This window comes from Haemorhous mexicanus, chromosome 6, assembly GCF_027477595.1.
Source record: "Haemorhous mexicanus isolate bHaeMex1 chromosome 6, bHaeMex1.pri, whole genome shotgun sequence".
Taxonomy (NCBI): Eukaryota; Metazoa; Chordata; class Aves; order Passeriformes; family Fringillidae; genus Haemorhous; species Haemorhous mexicanus.
The window spans coordinates 45,858,571-45,879,501 of record NC_082346.1 but is presented as its reverse complement, the minus strand read 5'-3'; the positions used below and the strand labels follow the sequence as shown (position 1 = coordinate 45,879,501).

Sequence of the window (20,931 nt, the reverse complement as noted above, 5' to 3'; positions counted from 1 at the left end):
AATGGAAGGGGCCGTTTCGGGAGGAACCGCTGGCGCAACGGCCCTCGCTGAGACACGTGCGGCGCTATTTGCTAACGGGAGGGTGTGGCGGGCGAGCCGGGCCCCCGCCGAGCCAATCGGAACGGGCCATGTAGAGCCAGCCGTTCCCCGGGGTTGCGTGTGCTGCTGCCAGCGGCCCGTAGTCGGCCGTCAGTGCGGCCGCTGATTGGTGGTGGCGGCGCGCTGGGCGGGGCGAGAGAGCCGGAGTCGGGGGCGCTCGGCGCGGCCCCTCAGAGCCCGGCGGGATGGGGCGGCGGGCGCGCTGGGTGGCCCTGGTGTGGTGCCTGTGCGCTCTGTCGGCCGGAACGCTGCCCGCGGTCGGAGCGCTTCCCGCGGCCGGTGAGTACCGCGGCTCCGCCGCCCTCCGCCCCCCTGGGCCCGAGCGCTGCGGCGGCATTGCCCACCGGGGCCTGCGGCAAGGGTGAGGGGCGCAGAGGTATCTGTGCGGGTCCTGACGCCCGCACCGGGGCGCGGAGGCGGCGACAGCGGGGGAGGTGACCCGGTGCTCTCGCCGGGGCTTTGGGGTGCGAGGGGGCAGCGCCGACCTCGCCGGGGCGCTGAGGGAGCAGGGCTCCTGTCACCTGCGTGGCCGCGGGTGGCGGGACCGGGCTGGCTTGAGCTCTGCCTCTCCGGCGCTGCTCCGTAGGCCTGCTAGGGGTGGACGCATTGCTCAGTCCGGTGCCTGCCTTTGAGCAGCTCGTTAGGAGCTCACTTTGTAGTGCTTGCCCTGCTTAGAACCGAAACGAAGCGTTTTTTTTCCCTAGAACGCATTTTTCTCCCTGAGGCGCTGATAATGCTGATTTCAGCCTTATTAGAACGGTTTTCTCACCTCTATACGTAGAGAACATTTATGCGTCCTGTTTTATGTCCCTGTAATATTTTTTCGGGTCCCTGTTTTGTTGTTATGCAGCTTGGGTTTTGTCTGATTCTCATGTGTTGTCATCTACTTCCTTTCCTGGGGTTTCTACCTCCCACACCCTTCTTTCCTCCATGGGCTGGTGGGGGGGATGTGCAGTGCATTTATTTATAAAGCCAGAAGCCACTACCTTAACGACAGCCATATGCAGTGCTACTGGGGATTTGCTTTTACACTGTTTCAGGAAAGTAACTTAACCATTTCGTTAGAGGTAAGTCCAGTTCTTTGGGGTTCATTTTCCCGTAGGAAGTTGAACTTTAAAAGAATATTGCTAGATTATATGAGCTTTGCAGGTCACTTTATAAGCCAGCAGGGCACTTTTGAAGTTATGGAAAGAATACACACAAGTTCTGTGAAAACAGAGAGATGTAGCCAAACTTTTGAACTATATGCTCTCATTTATAGTGTATATGAAGAAAAAAGCTAAGGTGAGCTGGGGCTGTGAATGTCCGATGAACCATCTGTTGTGTACGTGGAAGTTAGGTGATAAGGGCTAGTCAAGTGTGCATCAGTGGCTGTACTACCATGCAACTCTCCTGCCTTGACTCTTAGTCCACTCTCACAAAGTTGTTTTGTGGGCATGAAGTTCAGATAGTTTAATTCAGCCTGTATAAACAAAATGTTTAGATTCAGTTGAACTAATACAGTAAGCCATTGGAAACACAGTACATGAATGTAGGCTTAGGAGCTGTTTACAAACCAGAATTGCTACTGTGATATCAAACTGCTCATTGATATCCACAATTAATTAGGAGAGCGTGTTGAGAGTCCATAATTTGGCAGACAGCTGTGAGGGGAATACATTTCTTGCTCCAATTTTTAACAAGAATCATTCTGAAAATTGTCCTCATTTCATGCTCTGATTTCCTACAGTAACAGTATGACTTTCTGTATTAGAGACTGGTATAATAAGTCTTTTGACTGTGTATTAAATGCTTCCTTGCATGTTTAATGCAAGGAAGCATTTAATTGTTTCTGATGTCTGGTCTGGAAAGAGTCATCTGAGATGTGAATATAGTGGGAGGGGTTTTAAGGAGAATGAGTAAAAATGGTCCAAGTATGACATTTCCTAACTTTAGGAAGAGTTTTTAATTAGGAGTTTTTTTAGTAGTGAATATTTTAAATATAATTATTGTCATAAACTTTATTTAAATCAATTTATTGAAAACTTGGGTTGAATGCAAGAAAATTCAAGCCTAAGGGAATGCGCACTATATTTTTTTAAACATTATATTGCTGCAGATTATGAAGGCATTTAAAATTGGGACTGAGGAAAGATATTAAGAAGCATTGGCAGAAGCAGCTAAAAAATGCTAAGCATGTGTGTGTTCTCCAGATGAAATTGGCTGTCTTCTGGTCATTGCAGGAGTGATGGCCTTCCCCTGCTGATCACTTATTAAGAACATTGAAAAAATGCTCCTCCTTTTTTTGTGATTGCCGGTATTATTTGATTAGAGGGATTGTTTCCTCTTGTTCACAGACTAAGAGGTAAAAATCTGCTCATTCTGCCTGAAGAGAGGAAATGATGCTTCCTCTGACTCTCCTACATGTTCCATGGCTAGTTTCAGCAGTAGGCAGATGTTTTTATGCTGTCCCACTGATTGGTGGGACAAATGAGAGCCCTCATATACCTGTAGGGAACTTCAGTACCTGTTCTTCCATAAGACAGAGCTCAGTGGTTTTCCCTGACCTTTCTGCTTTCACTTACCTGATTGAAAAATATTCCCTAAAGTCTTTGCTTTGTTGCCTGGCTGGGAATCTCCGTTCCTGCTGAGGAACTGCTGGAGAGTAAGTTCTGTAACTAGTTAGCCAACAATTGCAAGGACACTGGAAAAAAAATTTTTATTCAGGGTGATGGCTGACCTATATCTTAATCTTCTAGTTGAACTAAAATGAATATGTTGCACAGATTGTAACTGGGAACAATTTACTTGCTGCCAAGGATACTTTGGAACTATTCTTGCTGAATAGGTGCCGCTTAAGGATTTTACTTAACTCACTGCATGTTTTAAAGCACTGTGTAATGGGAATAGTGTCTCTCCTATTGAGTCTGTTTCTGTGCTGAATATATCAGTTGAAAAAATTGATGAGAAGCAGTTTGAGGTAATTTTTTTCTTAAGATTTCCTTCTTTCCTGCAAGAACAGGGTAAACAGAGTTTGTGTTCTCTTTGAATGTCTATCTAGTCACTTGCACAAAAACAAAATTGAAAGAAATTGCCAGAAATACTACAGAAAAGCTCTCACGGATGCTCTAAAGGAGTCACTGCCAAGCCACTTCTGTTCATGCACCCCTCTCTGGAGAAACATGTAAAATGCATGCTCAAAAATCTATTTTTTTGTAAGTTAAACATTCATATACTCTTGTCCTTACATATTATGTGCCTCATAAAACATGCACAAAACCACAAATGAACAAAGTATGAAATAAAGGTGGAATGACCACTGTGGTAAGAAGTTTTATGTATTAACAATCAGAAAGGCATGTCCTGCAGCCCCAGTGGATTGGCTGGCATACTCCCTGAGGTGTGCACACCACTTGGGAGATCCCTGCTCTCAGCAGAAGCCCACTAGTTGCTTTGTTGTCGTAGTGTTTGAGGCTTGAAGAGCTTAGCCAAAACTAGATGGAAACTGACAACAGTAATCATTTAGGGATTCATCAGAGCAGTGGGAGACTGCTTCGCTTACTGAATTTTTGGCTACTTCCTGAGTGTGTGTGACCATTTTAACATTGAAACTAGTGGTATTTCTTGTCTGGTAGTAGCAGCCCTTTAGTTTTATGGGATGTCAGTTGATCTGTTCTTCTAGTACAGCAAAACTTTGGAACTGTTGAACTCCCTCAAGCTAATGACGTTATTGCTGAATCACACTGCATAGCTCTTCTGGTTTCTAACCTTCTCTCCTTAGTGCTCTCTTGAAAACAATAATTCCCACAAAATGGTGGGAGCTTTATCCAGCATGTGGTAGGATCTTTTTCTCTAGCATAGGCTGCCAGAGAACTTTTGATATGTTTACATAGCATGCTTGAACACTGGCCTTTCTAACTGAGGAAAAATTAATACTTCTTAAAGCTGATTTTAGTTATATATGAACTGGTGGATGGATGAAAAAAGATTTTGGTTCTGTGAAGTGCTTTAAAGTCCTAACTGGGTGTGAAAGCACCAAGCAATGTCTACAGCTCAGCATTGTTTGTAAGTGAAGCATTCTGTACAACATTGTCAATTGCCCACTTGAGCCACAGGTATTTTTGCCTACCTTTTCCTTTTATTAGATCATTTTACTCCCTAACTTGTTTTACAAATTGTTTTACAAATTGTGAGATTAATTTCTCCTTGGCCTTTTTAGAGGAGGTTTATGGAATTATACAGCCTTGGTAACAGATCCAAATAATAATAATAAAAAAACTTAGTTACTTTTTATAATTGAAGTGTGGAAAAACAAGCTAAAATATCAGCTTTAATCTCTGAAACAGGTGCATAAACATAACATCTGTGACTTCGTTCAATAGCTCAGCCTTGACTAATAAACTGTTCTTAGGCCCAGCTGTGACCTTTCATGGACCTTCCATTAACACTTTCAGAATAGTTTTAACAGTTTCATAGGAGTAAACACAGTTCTGTGAGTGGGTGCATATTAGTCAGCAGTTCTGTGAAACAACAAGGCTGTAAGTGATCCCTCCTTTAGTCATACTCTTCATTATCTCTGCAACCTCATCTGCGTACCTTAGAAAAAGTCTCAAAGCTAAGAAAAATTAATATTTTGGTTTTGCTTTAATGCCTTTTGGAACCACTGTTTGAAAACAATTGTTAAGTACAGCTTCTCAGTAACAAAGATGGTTTCTTCTGAGAAAATTTAAATGATGCAATAGAATGGAAATAGGTTTATTTACTTTCAAAGAAGAAGAGCAAACACTTAGTGAGCTCTACCTTATGTTGTTCAGGTGTCTCTTGCCTTTCAATTTAGTAAACCTTTTGCATTTGAAGTTACAATAAAATTGTTCTTTCATATGTGTGCATAGACAGTATAACCTATATATATTTGGTTCACATAAAGTGAACCTACTCCACAGATTGAAATCAGTTAGTGAAGCCTTTTCTGAAATGTTAGAGAACTCTAGTGCTGTCAGGCATATAGGCTGGTTTTGTACAGACAAAAATAATCACGCTAGCTGGTATAGCTGTTCAAAAAAACACCCAAACATGATGTTTCCTACAGCAATAACAGGTACTTCATAAGTGCTTTGTATATCTTAGAAGGAGCATCCAAGCTTCTGGGTAGGTTACCCTGTCTTAGTTTTCCTGCTCTCCAGAAGCATGTCTGGATGTCTTGACAAGCTCTGAAGTTTGAAGGTGGCATTTGGTCTTAGGTCAAAATTATCTAGGGTAATAGAATGTAATATGTGGGAAACATGGTAAATGACAACTTTGTTCATAATTTCAAAATAGAAACACCAGCAAGTATCCTAAATGTGTGTGTACTTTTACTGAATTTAAAGACCAATTCTCATATCATGATCTGGAGTGTCAAAGTTCAGTGGCAGAACTTCTTATGATTTATCACAATCACCCTTTATCTGTTAGATTCCTCAAGCTGCTAAGCCCTGAGGTCTCTGCCAAAGATGCAGCTAGCCTTGTTTTTTCCTTATGCCTCATAATGGGTTTTTTTTTCCAAATTGCTGTTTGTTCTTATGCAGTCTTGGTTGCTCCTTGTAGGATCTGTTTCATCTGGAATGCTCTGCTGTCTCCACAAGTTTTTCTGAAGTGTTCTACACATTTTCATTTTCAGTCCTGTAGAGTACAGCTGCTTACCCAGATCAACTGTTCTAGATTCTTTTTAATACATGACTGCTGGCAGTCAGACTCTTTGAGCTTTACATCCTTTTCACCATCCTCAACAGGCTGTTATTTATGTCTCAGTTGTACTCAGTCGTCACCATAGTTTTTCAGCTTCACTTACAAGTCTTCACATTTTTTCTTAATTTCTGTTATGCTGTTACAGCTTAAAGTTGAATTCTCCCTCATCTTTTCCCTTCTTCCAGTCAAAAGTTGCACTTCAAGTAACAATGTGGAATCTAGATTCCAGAAAGCAATTTCCAAGATTAACCCTTTCATTGCAAGGGTTACAGTAGTAGGCTTCAAAACATGACCCACTGAAGTGTCGTGTTTAGAATTTGTTGCTTCAGAGATGGTTTATCTCTGGTAAGTCACTTTACTTGCATGAGAATGAAAATTGTGCAAGTTTTGTTTGCTGCTAAGTGCTTGCAGGAGTCAGCAGAGTTCTATAAACTGTTGGAAGTGTTTGTGCAGGTAGTCTTTCATGGCTAACTGTAACATACTAAATGTATCTCATGTACGGGGGGCATTAGTTTCTATCAGTTTAGACACCTTTTCCAGTCACAGTGCAGGTCTCTAGCCCATCATTGCTTTGCCACTGCTATAGGGCATTGTGCACCCCAGAGCCTCAAAAAGGGAGATTTTTAAGCCTAGGAGGAGTTAGTGGCAGCTTTGCTAAGTGATCTCTTTGTTGGAGCTTTCATTTTAATGAGTTGTGTACCAGAGAGAGGGAGGCATGTGGAATCTTCTTTCAAATGTAGGGGGGGTTTGTTTGCTGAAATGAGGTGGTATCAGATACTGATGACTCTGAACAGTCACATCTCAAGTGGTATTAATTTTAGAGGCTTCTCATCAAAATGATAGCACAGACCAAGTTGTTTGAAGCCCATTTTAGTTAAAGGAACAGAACAATTGTTGCAGAAGAAATTCAGAAAAACAGTGGTAAAGCTGTCATAAATAAGCTTTTCTGATTATCTTCACCTTTTCACATGTATTCCTTTAGTGTCTGCCTAATAGCCTTTCTTGTTTACAATTTCTTCTCCTTCCAGTCTTTCTAATCAAATATCATATAGCTTTTAGACAAGAAAGATGACAGTTAAACAAGACTTGCATCACTTGAAGAGTATCTTAAAGATAAACTAATTCCTTCACAGTTTTGAAGAGAAACCTCTATATAAAGGTCTGAATATGCTGGTCAGGCAGAATGAATTAGCATTCTATAAAGGACAATGTTTAATTATAAGCATGGGGGTATGAATACAACTTTCTGGTCTTTACTGAAGCTGTTGGTACTAAAGCAGATTTGGTGACTAAAAACCTTATGTTCCACAGGCGTTTTTCACTTGATAAACACCTTTTTAAGGAGTTTAGTTGGACTTGAACCATTCAGACTGTGATTTGGGTTTAGAAAAAACACACTTTTTTCACTCTGGAACACACAGTTGTGTTGGTGTAATTTAAGGAAGAGGATCACCTCTGAAACATTTGATTCCTCCTCGTCACAGTAATAAGGTTTTTCTGAAGTGTATTAGTCATCTTAGTACACTAGAATGTTTCATAACCACGGTACAGTATTGTAACTAAAGGTTTTATTTTTGAGATAGTTACTCATGGAAAAGCATTCTACTGACTTATAATGTCTCTTCTAGATGAAGAAGGAAATCAAGATGAATCACTGGAGTCAAAGGTGAGGAGATAAGTTTCTAATCATTCTGATTTACCTGTGGAGTGAGAGCGAAGGTCTGAAATTCAGAACAATAATTTGATTTTAGGTTTTAAGCTTTTCTTGCTGCCTCATTAATTTTTTTCTGTGCATCAGAGAAATTAATACAGGGTTACAAGTTTGAACCATTTTTTTTCAAAGACCTGAAAGGGATACAGGCAATGAGAGCTGATAGAGGTAGCTCAGCTTGCTTTTGATTCAACTGTTTAATTAATTAACCGTATCTTTTAAGAAGGTTTTAAATGGATTTTAAGTCAGCTGCTGCTTCTCAGTTTCTAATCTTCTAAATTATGTGGCTGCTTTCCTTCAGACTTTATCTGCAGAGGACCAGGTAAAGGATCATTCCACAGGAACTCGAGTGGTAGCAGGCCAGATCTTCCTTGAATCTGGGAAATCAGACTCTCAATCAGAGAATGAAGAGAGCTTTCACAGTCAAGAAGAGGAAAAAGAGAATTCACTGGAAGAGTTGAACTCTCTAGAAATGTCAAATCTATTAAATAAGGATTTGGAAGAAGCAGAAATACAGAGTCCAGGTAACTGCTCACAGACTTTTCAACAAGTGGCAGCATAGATGAATCTGAGTAATTCCAGCATGTGGGTGAACACAAACAGTAATTTTGAACATATGAAATAACAAGTGTCTTAACCTTTCTGCAATGGAGTGGTAATTGCTGCCTTTTTCATTAGAAATAGCAACAAAATGTCTTGAAAGGTACTGTAATTGAAATGAGTAGTCATTTTCAGATTTGAAAGAATTTTCCATTTTTCTTACTGTTTCTGTCTTGCTGGAAAGCTTTAACCATCAAATAGAGAAGGCCCTGATTTCTTCAAATAGAAGTCAATTACAGATTCTGTGTTCTGTATGTACACCAGCAATACAAAGATAAATTTGCATCAATCTTTTTCAATCCCGTGACTTTTTGCCTGGTGAGTCAATTGACAAAAAAGGAACAAATAGTAATGTAATGTAAAGACAAGCTTCCTGGAACAGCATTAAGAGCCTCAGGGCAGCATCTGAACTGTATGTAAACTTCATGAAGTTTTTAAATATAGGTAATACCTTATGTCTTGGGCCAAAATTCCCAGGAAATTCTAATATGGCTTTTTTACTACATAATTTTATGATTTTTTGATTTGCAGTTAGTAGTTGATGATAACTAAATGGCACAGTTGAGTACCTTAACCTGTGCAGCAGACTTTTCCTTTTTACTTTTCCATAAAAAGTAAATTTTCAATATTACTGACAAATACAGTTATGTGGTACTAATGATAGTGTCTTCTCAACTCATATTAAGAATGTCAAAAGAATTTTTTCATTTCATATTGAAATGTCAAAAGCAGGAGTTATTATTAAATGAGCTCTATCATGTAATGACTATTTTCTAAGCTGTTTCCTTATTAGAGCAGAACTAATATCAGTTTGTGAAAACTCAGTAATAAGCTTAACAATTGCTGTGCTGTTGTTTGATGCTGTGTTGTACAGGCAAAAAGTATGCAAAATCCACAAATATCTTTCTGCCACAAAACAATGAGCTAAGCACCATATTTAGTCAGTGCAGTGTATTTCAAAAGTGAACTTTAAAATACTTTAATCTCATGCAAAAATATATCCAGCTGATTGGCTCCTCAGAAACTAAGGTTTTTAACTGTTCCTATCAAGATACTACAAGTGACTTTCAAAAACCATAAGTTTAAGTCTTGCACAAGTCTTGGAGCATCTTATGAATTAAATAAGCAGTGTGAATGGAGGGATTTTTTATTTAAAAAAGCAATTCTAAAAGAAAAGTATATGCTTTCTGTTAGGAGAGAAGAGTGCTAAAGGACAGCTTTACAAATGCTTTAACTGAGTATCTATCTGAGGTACAGACATTACACCTCCAGATGAGCTACTGGTAACAGGACTGCATTAAGCACATAAAAGCTTTTCTAAAAAGTTTAGCTACTGTGTATGGTCATGACATTGTGTGGAACAAATGTATATCCTGCAAATTTCCTTATATGTTTTATAGGATATGGAGCAAAAAAAATCACTAATTTAGAATTAGTGCTAGTAAAGGTTTTAGCTTTCTAAGAAAGTTGTCCTGCTCTCTTCTGATGAGTGATGAGATTGTGTGTAAAGAAAATTATATTTCTTTAGTTATTGCTATTTTGTGTTTCAGTTTTATAACACTGAAGTTCCATACTAACAGTTTTTGCTGAAAATTGCTCACAAGTTTATAAAGAGCTGGCAATTCCTGTTGCACTTATTTTCCTTATTTGGAAGAATCATGCAGTAATATTGCCAGTGCTTATAAGTAATCTATATTTGGGTTTCCTGCAGCTTAAAGTATGAAACAAGACATATGTAAGTAAGGACAAATATAATACCACGCATTTTATTCAGAGATAGTAAAGAGGTAAATTGCTTCTGGAGCATTTGGTTTGACAAAAATTTATCCTCTGGGTAAATTGTTTGCCTCACTTAGTATTTATCAATGTCTAAGTATGTAAATAATTGTTGTGAGCATTTTAACCTGTGATTGCATTGCTGTGTTGCTCTTGGGATTAAAAACAGGGAACAAAAAGAACATTATGATTGAATTTAGAATTAAAAAAATGCGAAGAGGGGAGCATTGGGGCAGAGTAATTTTGTAACTTTAATGTGCAGCTACATCTCATGCAGAGCCTGTGTAAAACTGCTTTCCACACAGGACACAAGGTACAAAACAATACAAATAAAACCAAGCTTTCTCAAAGAGTGCTCCTGGACTTGGAGCTTGTTCAAATGACAGTGGTAAGAGGTCCCATAAGTTGTAGTTACATGAACCCTTAGCAGGAGCTTGTATATTACTATGTAGGTAGCAAATGTCTGAAATTATTCCAGATTAATTGCATATTAACACATTATTTTTGAGTGCAGTTACTAAAAAGAACAGTTTCTCTTTTGTGATATAATTAACTTGGAGTGTTGTGGTGGAACCTGTGTCAAGGCATCCAGTTATGAAGAGCAGTTTGAACAGGTCCAGCTATACCTGAAGACTTTCTTTTGCTTCGAAAAATCAACATGAAATATTTAAACTTGTATGGTCTTTAGGCCTTTCAATTATAAACCTTCAAAAAAAAAAAAAGAACTAATTTTCTCTGTAACTGCAAAAATTAAAAAGTTAACTTGAAAAAACTCTAAAATTGGCCTTGTCAGTTGCATGATTTTGCAAGTGTTTTCAAATGAAGCTGAACGCAATTGTTGAATTTAGCTTAGTGAAAGAGGAAAACTTTTATAAAAGTCTAACTGAAATAATTCCATCTTCAAAACCTAGAGAGAGAATTCTTAGTCTTCATAGAAGATTGATTTTATTTTAAAATATTATTATATTAGAATCAATAACCTTTGAAGTTTTAGTGCATGAGAAATTATAAATTATGCTGTTCAAAGTCATTTTGAATGCAACTAAATATATTGGCAAAATGAAATAATTATTTTAATCTAAGTATTTTTAAGAGTTGAAAATTACCAAACTTATAGTGATGAGAATCCTTTCATCTACATCATAGTGACTTCACTTAAATCTTTTCATATAGCTCTATGTTTGAGTGTACTCCCTGCTGATTCTCCAGTACTTTCAATATAGCATTTGGTCACATGTGGGGTTCTGTCGTGATTGCGCCTAAAACCAACATAGGAGCACTTGTCTGTTTGTAACATATGATTTAAATTTGGGAACAAAGGAGTGTAGTCTAATTGCAGGGTGTGTATTTTCAGTTTTGACAGCTCTTGGAGGCACTGCAGATGGTGAACCTTGCCACTTTCCATTTTTGTTCATGGAAAAGGAATATGCAGAGTGCACTGCTGATGGGAGGGAAGATGGCAGGCTTTGGTGTGCAACAACCTATGATTACAAGAAAGATCAAAAGTGGGGCTTCTGTGAATGTAAGCAACCTTTTGGCTTGTTTTTGTTCAAGTAATGCTTTTTTAGGTTTGTCTTTTCAGTCCTCTTAGTGCTCTTTATTTCAGGATGTAGAAGTCTCTGACCACTTCATACCATAATAAACAAGTGGTTATAAAGGCAAAGTTTTCATGATGGAAGTAGTTTTAAAAAATGCCAGTTCCCAGACCTGATTTGGAAATCTTGCAATTAAGGCATCTATAAAACTGTTTCTGAGGCTGTAGGAGGATGGGGGTTTGACAGTGTTTCCCATTATACTTACTGATTTGTTACAGAAAGGCAACCCTTCTCTAGGAAATGTCCTTCTGAAGGAGAAACCTGCACAGCTTGCTTTTGAGCAATGAATGAAAAGAACATTTTATCAGCAAACTTATATGTGAGACATTACACACAAAATCATCTATTAATATATCAAACACATCCATTAGACAGCTTTTTGTAACCACATTGGTCTTCAAAAGCAAGTTTCTAGCTGTACTTACCCTTTAGAATGAATAGGAATTTTGAGAGGATAGTCTTCAGTGGTATAATTTGAGTTCTTAATGTACATTTCTTTTTTTTTTTTTAGCTGAAGAGCAGTCTAATAAGAGAAGGCAGATGCAAGAAGCTGAGGATGTATATCAGATTGGAATGAAAATCCTTAATGAAAGTAGTAAAAAGGCTCAGAAGAAAGTGTAAGTATACCTCATCTGCCCCCACAGGAGAAGGATGATATGGCTGGTCACTTTTGCTTAACTCAAAAAGAACTTGAATGAGCTGTCCTGAGATTTTGAGCTTTATTGGACTCAACATCAAACCATGCAGTGATAAAGATAGATAGTAAATACAGGGTATTTAGAAAAAAAATTTATGCCTGCATTCCTTTGAATGCAGTAAAAATTGTGTAAGATGAATTTCTGAAGAGTGGGTTTCATCAAAACATTGATTTAATGCAAGGTGATGCTGCAGTTCTCTAGCTCTAGTTTATACATGGTAACTGGCCAGGAAAAATCCTGGGAACATGATATGAGATAATTGCCCTTTTCACATGCTTCTTACAGTCTGGTTCTCATTTTGCTTCATAGATGAAGAGGGAAAAATTGGCATTTCTTGTCCTGTACCGTTTTTTCTCCTCCTTTCTGATGGTTTTGGTCACCATAAAAATAGTATTAAACTTAAAATTAACAAATCATTATAATTCTAATAATTATTGTTCTTAGAAACATTGTAGACAAATAAAGACATTAGAAATTAGTGTTCTGTTCATTCTACTCTTTTTCTGAAGGCATCCAATTACTGGTTAAATAGCTGTGGACTTACCACTATAATCTAGAATTGCTATGTTAATTTAGATCTTCTTCCTATTCATGTTGACAACTTCCTCAGTAAGTGGTGACTTCAGCTGATTAGTATGTGAGGACTATAACTATTTTAGATTCATTTGTGGAAATAAGGGAGTGTATTTCTAGTTTGTGTCAGGGAAAGTGAGGTACAGCTAAAGGTGTCTGCACCTTGGCAAAGAGGAAGAGAGGCAATATCTGTTGGATTCTGAGTTGTATTTTTTAGTATGAAGTAGTGTAAGAATTCTAAAGCAATATTAGGTGTTAGTTCTCTTGTACACCTTACACTTTCTTAGAAGATGAACTTCTGTGAAGAACCAGGTATGCCTCAGTCTGTCCTGAGGAACAAGCCTGAGAATAGAAAGGAGAGGTAAATGAAAATATAGAAGTGCTCTCAAAGGTCCCTGAGGCTAAGCTGAAGCAGGCTTGCTGATACTGTGTAACCATGTAAGGTTAGAATGTCTTTAATTGCTGTGAAACCAGCTGCTATGAAATTACTTTGAAGGGCTACCGGTTCTGAGAATGAAATAGAGGAGTATCCAGAGATCCCCATTTGTTAGCATGACTTTTTCAGCACAAAATTGATCATGTATGCAGTTGTCTTGGGTCCAAGGCTTGGTGTTTTCACTGGAGTGGTTTTGCACTCAGATTGTAGAGACTACATAGTCTTTTTCAGACTGCTTCTCTTTACTGTGATATAAGAGACTGTTATGGGAGTGGTTCTACTGGACACCTAGTACAGAAGTAAAAATTGTTGCTACAAAAATATGATCATTTGACCTTACATTTCTCGTATGTCTTAGAGGAGAGGAAATGCATACTGCTTTGCTTTTGCAATAGAGCAAACATTAGAATTCAGCTTGTCCATTAACTAAATCATGTGTTGTTGCTTATATTGATTATTTGTAGCTGGAACAAATGACTGTAGGTAGGTGAATTTTTAGAAAATAAAGGCTAAAAGAGAGAAACAAAACCCCTCTCCAGAATCTTCAGGTTTATGAATGAGATTTGCTACATTGCTTCAAGTTGACAAAAAAATTGTTTTCTCTTAAGAGCATATCAGTATCTTCTGAAAGCAGCTGACATGAATCATACCAAGGCCATGGAGAAAGTGTCTTATGCTTTGCTGTTTGGGGATTACCTGAAGCAGAACATCCAGTCATCAAAAGAACTATTTGAAAAGCTAACGGAAGAAGGTTCTCCTAAAGGACAAATGGTATGTATATCCTTAGATCCTTCTATAGGTTTATAAATGAAATAAAATAAAAATAACCTATAAATATAGGTTTATAGATTGTACTTCCTCTAGGGTGCTTTTATAGATGGCACCTGTACCCTCAAAGTAAACACAAACGCATCTTCTGTTTGAGTTTTAAAATGTTTAACTACCAGAAATATGGGATGGTGGTGGTTTGGGGCTTTTTCCCTGCTATGTGACTGACAACATTGGATGTATCAGTCAAAGAAACAGGTATATGTAGGTGACTCCAGCCAACTAACCTTCTGAAACTGTGTACTTTTTATGTGGTTTTTTGTGCAATGTTGTGACTTTTCATTTGCAGTTTTATCTGAGATGACACCAGTTTATAATCTAGGAAATAAAAACTCCCAGGAAACTTGACATGTATTTAGTGGACTGGGACTTACTTTGTCCCTGTGCCTTTGAACACAGAATTATTCATGCTTACTGTTACAAAATGTCATAAAATATGGGTGTTAATGATTTTAATATCTCATACCTGCATATACTTATTGTTTAGTTATCACTTGTTTTGGAAGTGCCAGCTTCTTAAGGAGCTATTAACTTTCTCTTCTCTTTGGCTACCAAATCTCCAGCTGTTCCATGTTTAATTGTGGAGCACCCATTAACAATAGAAAGCAGGAACATATTTTCTCTAGAGACTTTATCTCTCAGTGATGACCTTAACTTTTATTGATCTAAAATTCAAGACTGTCTGCATGAGATAATTTTTGAGTATGCTTTCAGATTGCCTAGAATAGTATTAGAACACTGTGAAATACCGACATTTTTATACTATCTTCTGTGCTACTAGTTTCTATTCTGAGCTACCAGCTGTAACAGGTGTGATAGGTAGAGCAATGACTATGTAAATCTTAAGAACAAAAATAACTTCTGAAAGAACCTCAGATAAATAGCTCAGAGCATTCTGATTGTTTATATTTGTAGTCACAGTTGCGAGTAACCAGTGACAGAGCAGATGCAAAACTGAATTCTTAGGACCTGTGAAGCAAACAGTATGAGTCTTCTGTGCAAGGCTGTGGTTCACAGATGTTTACACTGGTGTCTGAGGCAAACTGGGTACCTGAATAACCTAACAAATACTGCTTAGCTTCACTTGAGGGTTTTTAAAGTGGGATACTTTCACTGTTTAGGATCTTTGGATCTACCCTTGATATTCTGGGAAGTAATAGTCTGCTCCTTGCAGTCCGAATTCTGATGAAACACTAATTTATATTAGCATCCTAAGCAACTGAATGATTTTGAAACTTCATACTTTGAAAGGGGCAGGGAAGAGCATAGATATAGGCAGCACCAAACTGAAGGTAGAGCTTGGCGTACTCTTTGCAGCTTTGAATCTTTATGCCTATGTATTCCAGGAGAATTGATCTGTGGTTTTTTAAAAGGTGTGCTTTTGTATTTCTAGGCGCTTGGATTTCTATATGCATCTGGCCTAGGAGTCAATTCGAGTCAAGCTAAGGTAATTCAGAAATTTTCGGTGTCTGGTCTTATGTTTTCTCTTGGCTGATGTTAAGTAACCAGTGATTTTTGTTTTAAGGCCCTCGTGTATTACACTTTTGGAGCTCTAGGAGGAAATCTGATTGCTCATATGATCTTGGTAAGTAAGATGGTTAATAACTTTAAACATGCCAAGAGTATTTTTGTACTCCCACATTTTCAGTGTTAAGATTTCCTTCTATATGAATACCCCATCCAAATACTGCATCATTTTGTACGCATTGGGTGGGCAGTAGTATCTTCCCCATTATTCATTTTTAATTCAAGGATGAGTCTGCTCATTTTAAGCTATGTGCCACTATGAATTGAGATGGGCCACGTTTAAATCTCTTGCTTAAATCAGAATTGTCAGACTTAAATTTTTGTAATCAAATGAGAACTATGTAAGAGATCATTACAGAAAATGCTGTTTTAATCAGTATTGTGAGATTGAAGACAAAGTGCAATATGTAAATAAAAGACTTTACATGTTCACCCTTAAGCATCATTCTACTTAATTTGCTTTTTCTTGAGTAATATCTGAACTATGCTGGCCATGTTTAATCTTTAAACTTTAATTGGTTTTTTATGAAGCTGCAATGCTACATAGCCTTTGTCCAGCCTATTGTCTTGTTAAATCTTGATCAAGTAATGTGAAAGAAGTTTGCAACATTGCAAGCAGTATGTTCTCAAGTAATTGATAGTCCTATATTTGTCATTTCCTTTCTAGGGTTACCGGTACTGGGCTGGGATAGGAGTCCTTCAGAGCTGTGAATCTGCTCTCACTCACTACCGACTTGTAGCTAATCACGGTAAAAACTTTTAACTAGGGTAGCATTCTTGACTTTGTGTTCTTCATCATTCAACTAGAAGATACTAAGGTACTTCCAACACTAATAGTATAAATAGAGAATTTCTGATATTAAACAAGTTATGGCTCCGCATTATGATGAGCTATTTTTATCTGTATTGAAATGTCTTGGAGGGTATCAAAGTAATTAGTTCTCTCTTGAGTAACAGCTTGAAGCTCTGTAGACATCTGGTTTTACTAGGTTACGGTGTAACTTCTTTATTGAAAAAACCTGTCTGAAAATTTATCTCATCTCTTTTCCAGTTGCTAGTGACATTTCCTTGACTGGTGGCACAGTGGTTCAGCGAATTCGCTTAGCAGATGAAGTAGAAAATCCAGGAATGGCAAGTGGGATGCTAGAAGAAGACTTGATCCAGTATTACCAGTTTTTAGCAGAGAAGGGAGATGTACAAGCACAGGTAAGATTCAGTTCACCTGATGACATTCAGACGTTTTCAAGAATTACAGGAACAACTTTATGAAATATGGAAAGACATTTGAGCTTTAGTGTTCTCTCCATCCCAAACCAACCTGTTTCCTATTTCCCCCGTGGTTTTTATGTGAAGAGACTTATGTTCTAGTGTGTTTAAGGTAGAACTTGGACAGAAAATGCAAATTTTTTTGAAAATAGCTTTAGCATCTTAGGAATGAGATCTTGGCTTTCACTAGAAACCAGCCAGACTATTTCATGGATAACTTCAGATGTTGTGCAGGAAGGCTAGGTCAAAATACTGGCCTTGACAAGGGATTTCAGTTTCTCACTGCTCCTGCTCTTGCGTGACTTCTGCATGCTACAGACTGGACCTCTTCTACGCACAGTCCAGGAGGCAAGGATGCTAACAGAAGCAAATTGTCCCAAGCCAACCTGGTCATGTATAACTTAAGACTTAGGCAGGATTCAAATGAACATTTTTTACTTTACATCTCGGACAGTATGTTGCTTCTATCTAGGATAAATTTCCATTTAGGCTAGTGTGAAAAAGTAGGACTGTACTGTAGTTATTGAATCAAATCTGTGCCTTCAAACTTTGTGGCATCTTTAACTCTGATATTGTCTGTCTTTGTGCATGTAATTAGCTCATCTGTATTGCTAGAAAAAGGAAGTCCCAAGGGAAAAGTGACTTACTTGCGATGTAAAATTTTTTTTTTTTTAGGTTGGCCTTGGACAGTTGCACTTGCATGGGGGAAGAGGAGTAGAGCAAAATCATCAGGTACCTTTTCTCGATATCTCTGATGCATATTTCACTAGGCAGAGGGGGAGAAAGTATAACTGAGAAACTGGTGTAAAAGTGTTTAAGTACCACTGTATGGTATGTAACAATTTCAGTAGCCTTATTCAATAAAACTTAATTTTTATGTGACTAGAAGATGAAACCGATTTTTTTACATGACTAGGTTAAGATTAACCATTTTAAAAATGAGAATATCAAAAATAAAAACTTCTTATCAAGTAGTACTGGAACTGGCTGAGCTTTTGTAAATGTGGTACAGTCTTCATGATGCTCTGGGCCTGAATTAGTGATGATAGTGTAGTTTGTGGCTTGCAAGAATATTTTGCTTCTGTAGACAAAACACTGCAACTTTAAACATTAAAGATATTAAGTGTGCATAGAAAATAGAACTTCTGCAGGTGTAAGCCGAGCTAGCTACCTTGCTTATGGAAGTTAAAATAGCTAACCTCATCTTGAAGTATGTATTGAAAAAATTGAGAGGTAAGGATGTGCAGTCCTGAGGATTATTTAATCCAATACAGGGATTATGTAACAGAAATTATTTATTAGTCATCATATTTAAAATACCTCAAAAGGACTGCTTCAGGAGGGTTCAGAGATGATAGTGAGTGGTCAGAAGGAGTATAACCAATTTCTGTGTAAAAGTAGGATAGGAACTGGCAAATCTCGCCTATTCTAAACAAGGTTTGATGGTACCATGAGAAAGTAAGATTTACCTGTGTAGCTAGTGCATACTAGCAGTTGCAGTTTGTTGGGTTTTCCCCTTCTCATTTTTGGAATACACTGGTTAGAGGGATTGCTGCTGAATATTGCAGTTTAAGTGAAGAACCCTGTCACATATATTCGATTAGGTGGAATTGGTACCTTTTACTCCCAGAAGAACCTGGTAACTTGGCAAACAAATCTACCTGCCTCTATTCCATTTGCAAGACAAGTTGCTCAAATCACAGTGATGGTGATTAAGACACTTGCTTTCTTTTCTACAGCGAGCATTTGAATACTTCAATCAAGCAGCTAATGCTGGCAACTCCCATGCTATGGCTTTTCTAGGAAAGGTAAGATATAAATACTCTGAAAAGTAAGAAAACTGCCTTGCAATGAAAAGTAGAAAGTTTCCTACTTTCTGCTATCAGTCAATCTAAAACTTGAATTCTGGAATCTAAGTATTGCAGTTGAGCTCCTGTTTTGAATTTTTCTGCAAGATTTGAGTGTTGCAGTACGTTATGTCTTGTCTAAGTTTTCCTTTACTTTAGGATTTTGGAATTTTTTTTACTAGTGGCTGAACTAGGGTTTTGGGGGTTTTTTAAATCAAATAATTAAATATTTGAATGTCCTTTTTCTGTGGTGGAATTCAAAACTCTAAGTAGGAAACTGTTCTTTTCCATACAATGTATGGGGAGAAACTGGGCTTCTCAAAACTTTGCTCAGCAGGAAATACTAAATTTTAAAGGAAATGGGAAAGAAATTCTTCCAGTTTCATTCTGTGTAGAGAATTGAGGCATCTGAGTCAGAATTGCCAATAGGCCTATACTTTGCACTAAAGCTTGAATTTATCTGCAGGGTGGGCCTTTGCTTCAGTTATCGCAGATTTAAGGCTTTTCTGTCTAGGGGCAGACCTTATCTGACCAATCTGGTTGCCTTCTGTGTTGGAGTGAAAACAGTGGTCATCAAGGGAAGAAGGTCTTATATCAGCTATCTAGATTTCTGTAAGGCCTTTGGCATGGTCCTGTACAACATCCTTGTCTTCAGACTGGAGAGACATAGGATGGAAGGGTTGTATATCTGGAGGATAAGGAATTGGCTGAATGGATATAGCCAAAGAACTGTGATTAATGGCTCTATGTCCAGGTGGAGGCCAGTGACAAGGAGGTTCCCTCAGGGCTCTTTCTTGGGACTGGTGCTCTCTAATGTCTTTACTGGTGGCACAGACAGTGAGATCAAGCACAATCTCAGCAAGTTTGCAGATGACACCAAGCTGAGCAGTGCAGTGATGCAACAGAAGGATGGGAGGCCACCCAAAGGGACCTGGACAAACCTGAGATGTGGGTCCATGAGAACCTCATGGAGCTCAATAAGTGCAAATGGGAGGGCTGCACCTGTACAAATATGAATGCAGACTGGGAGATGAACTTATTGAGGGCAGCCTTATGAAGAAGGACTTGGGGGATCTCATGGGTGAAAAGCTGGACATGACCCAGCAGTGTGCACTTGCAGCCCAAAAGACAAACAGCATCCTGGCCTGCATCAAAAGAGGAGCGGCCAAGAGGCTGAGGGAGGCAATTCTCCCCCTCTACTCTGCCCTTGTGAGACCCCACCTCGAGTACTTGGTCCAGGTGTGCAGTCCTCAGCACAGGAAAGGCATGGACCTGTTGGAGTGAATACAGAGGATCAAGATGATCAGAGGGATGGAACACTTTCCCAATGCAGACAGGCTGAGACTGCTGGGGGTTTTCAGCCTGGAGAAGAGAAGGCTCCATGGGGACCTCACTGCAACCTTCCAGTACCTAAAGGGGTCTTATAAAAAAGAGGGAGAGCAACATTTTGCACAAGAGGTAGGACAAGGGGGATTAGTTTTAAACTAAATGAGGAGAGGTTTAGTTTAAATGTTAGGCCAAAGTTCTTTATTCAAAGGCTGGTGAGGCAGTGGAACAGGTTGCCCAGAGAAGTTGTGGGTGTCCCATCCCTGGAAGTGTTCAAGGCCAGGCTGCTTTGGGCCCACAGCAACCTAGTCTAGTGGCTAGCATCTGTGACCATGGCATGGCAGTTGGATCTAGATGATCTTTAACCCAGTCTGTTCTATGATTTTTAATTTAAAACATGATTGGCAGGCTGCTGGCAGTGATTATAGTGCATTCCTGCTTAGAAAGGTATTTAGGTCACTTGTCTGAGATCTGGGTTGCAGACTACCTTCAGCCTGTGAGGAGCTAAATCCTTATTACTCCATTTAAGTACCTTCTAAGGTTAGGCTACAATAAGCACCAGCTCTAGGTCATCTTTTTCAGGCTGTCATTGTAGTAGAGGATTCGAAATTAATGTCCTCAAAGCCTAAAAAAATAGCATAATATGCTGTTCAAGGCACTTGACAAAAGAGATTGCAGTTCCTGCTTTCTCTATTGGTTGTTTTGTCACTAATTATTGTTGAAGTGAACTGTGTTTAGTAACCAATTTTGCTTTGTTTTTGCAAAGCAAAAAAATTAAAGCTGAAAAAAATTAATTTTATGGGCAGTTCATTTTCCATTAGGAAGTTAAACCCTCTGAATTTTACATCAGAGAGATGTATTTTCTGCTTCTGGACAAGTTTTAATGATTATTCGGTAATGTGATAGAATAATCTAAGTACAGTAACTTCCTCTCAATATGTGG

General features: G+C 38.5%; 1 protein-coding gene across 1 annotated transcript in view; it reads left to right on the top strand.

Annotated features, from left to right (window-relative positions):
- Nucleotides 1-217: 217 nt before the first annotated feature.
- The window catches only part of SEL1L (SEL1L adaptor subunit of SYVN1 ubiquitin ligase), a 32,364-nt gene continuing 11,650 nt past the window's right edge, over nt 218-20,931 (top strand). The window contains exons 1-12 of the mRNA XM_059850102.1: nt 218-378; nt 7,434-7,471; nt 7,818-8,040; nt 11,247-11,414; nt 11,999-12,104; nt 13,803-13,965; nt 15,416-15,469; nt 15,548-15,607; nt 16,217-16,298; nt 16,601-16,755; nt 17,491-17,547; nt 18,555-18,623. Coding sequence (XP_059706085.1) covers nt 285-378; nt 7,434-7,471; nt 7,818-8,040; nt 11,247-11,414; nt 11,999-12,104; nt 13,803-13,965; nt 15,416-15,469; nt 15,548-15,607; nt 16,217-16,298; nt 16,601-16,755; nt 17,491-17,547; nt 18,555-18,623 — 1,269 coding nt within the window. The 5' untranslated portion in view covers nt 218-284. The remainder of the gene's footprint in view (nt 379-7,433; nt 7,472-7,817; nt 8,041-11,246; nt 11,415-11,998; nt 12,105-13,802; nt 13,966-15,415; nt 15,470-15,547; nt 15,608-16,216; nt 16,299-16,600; nt 16,756-17,490; nt 17,548-18,554; nt 18,624-20,931) is intronic.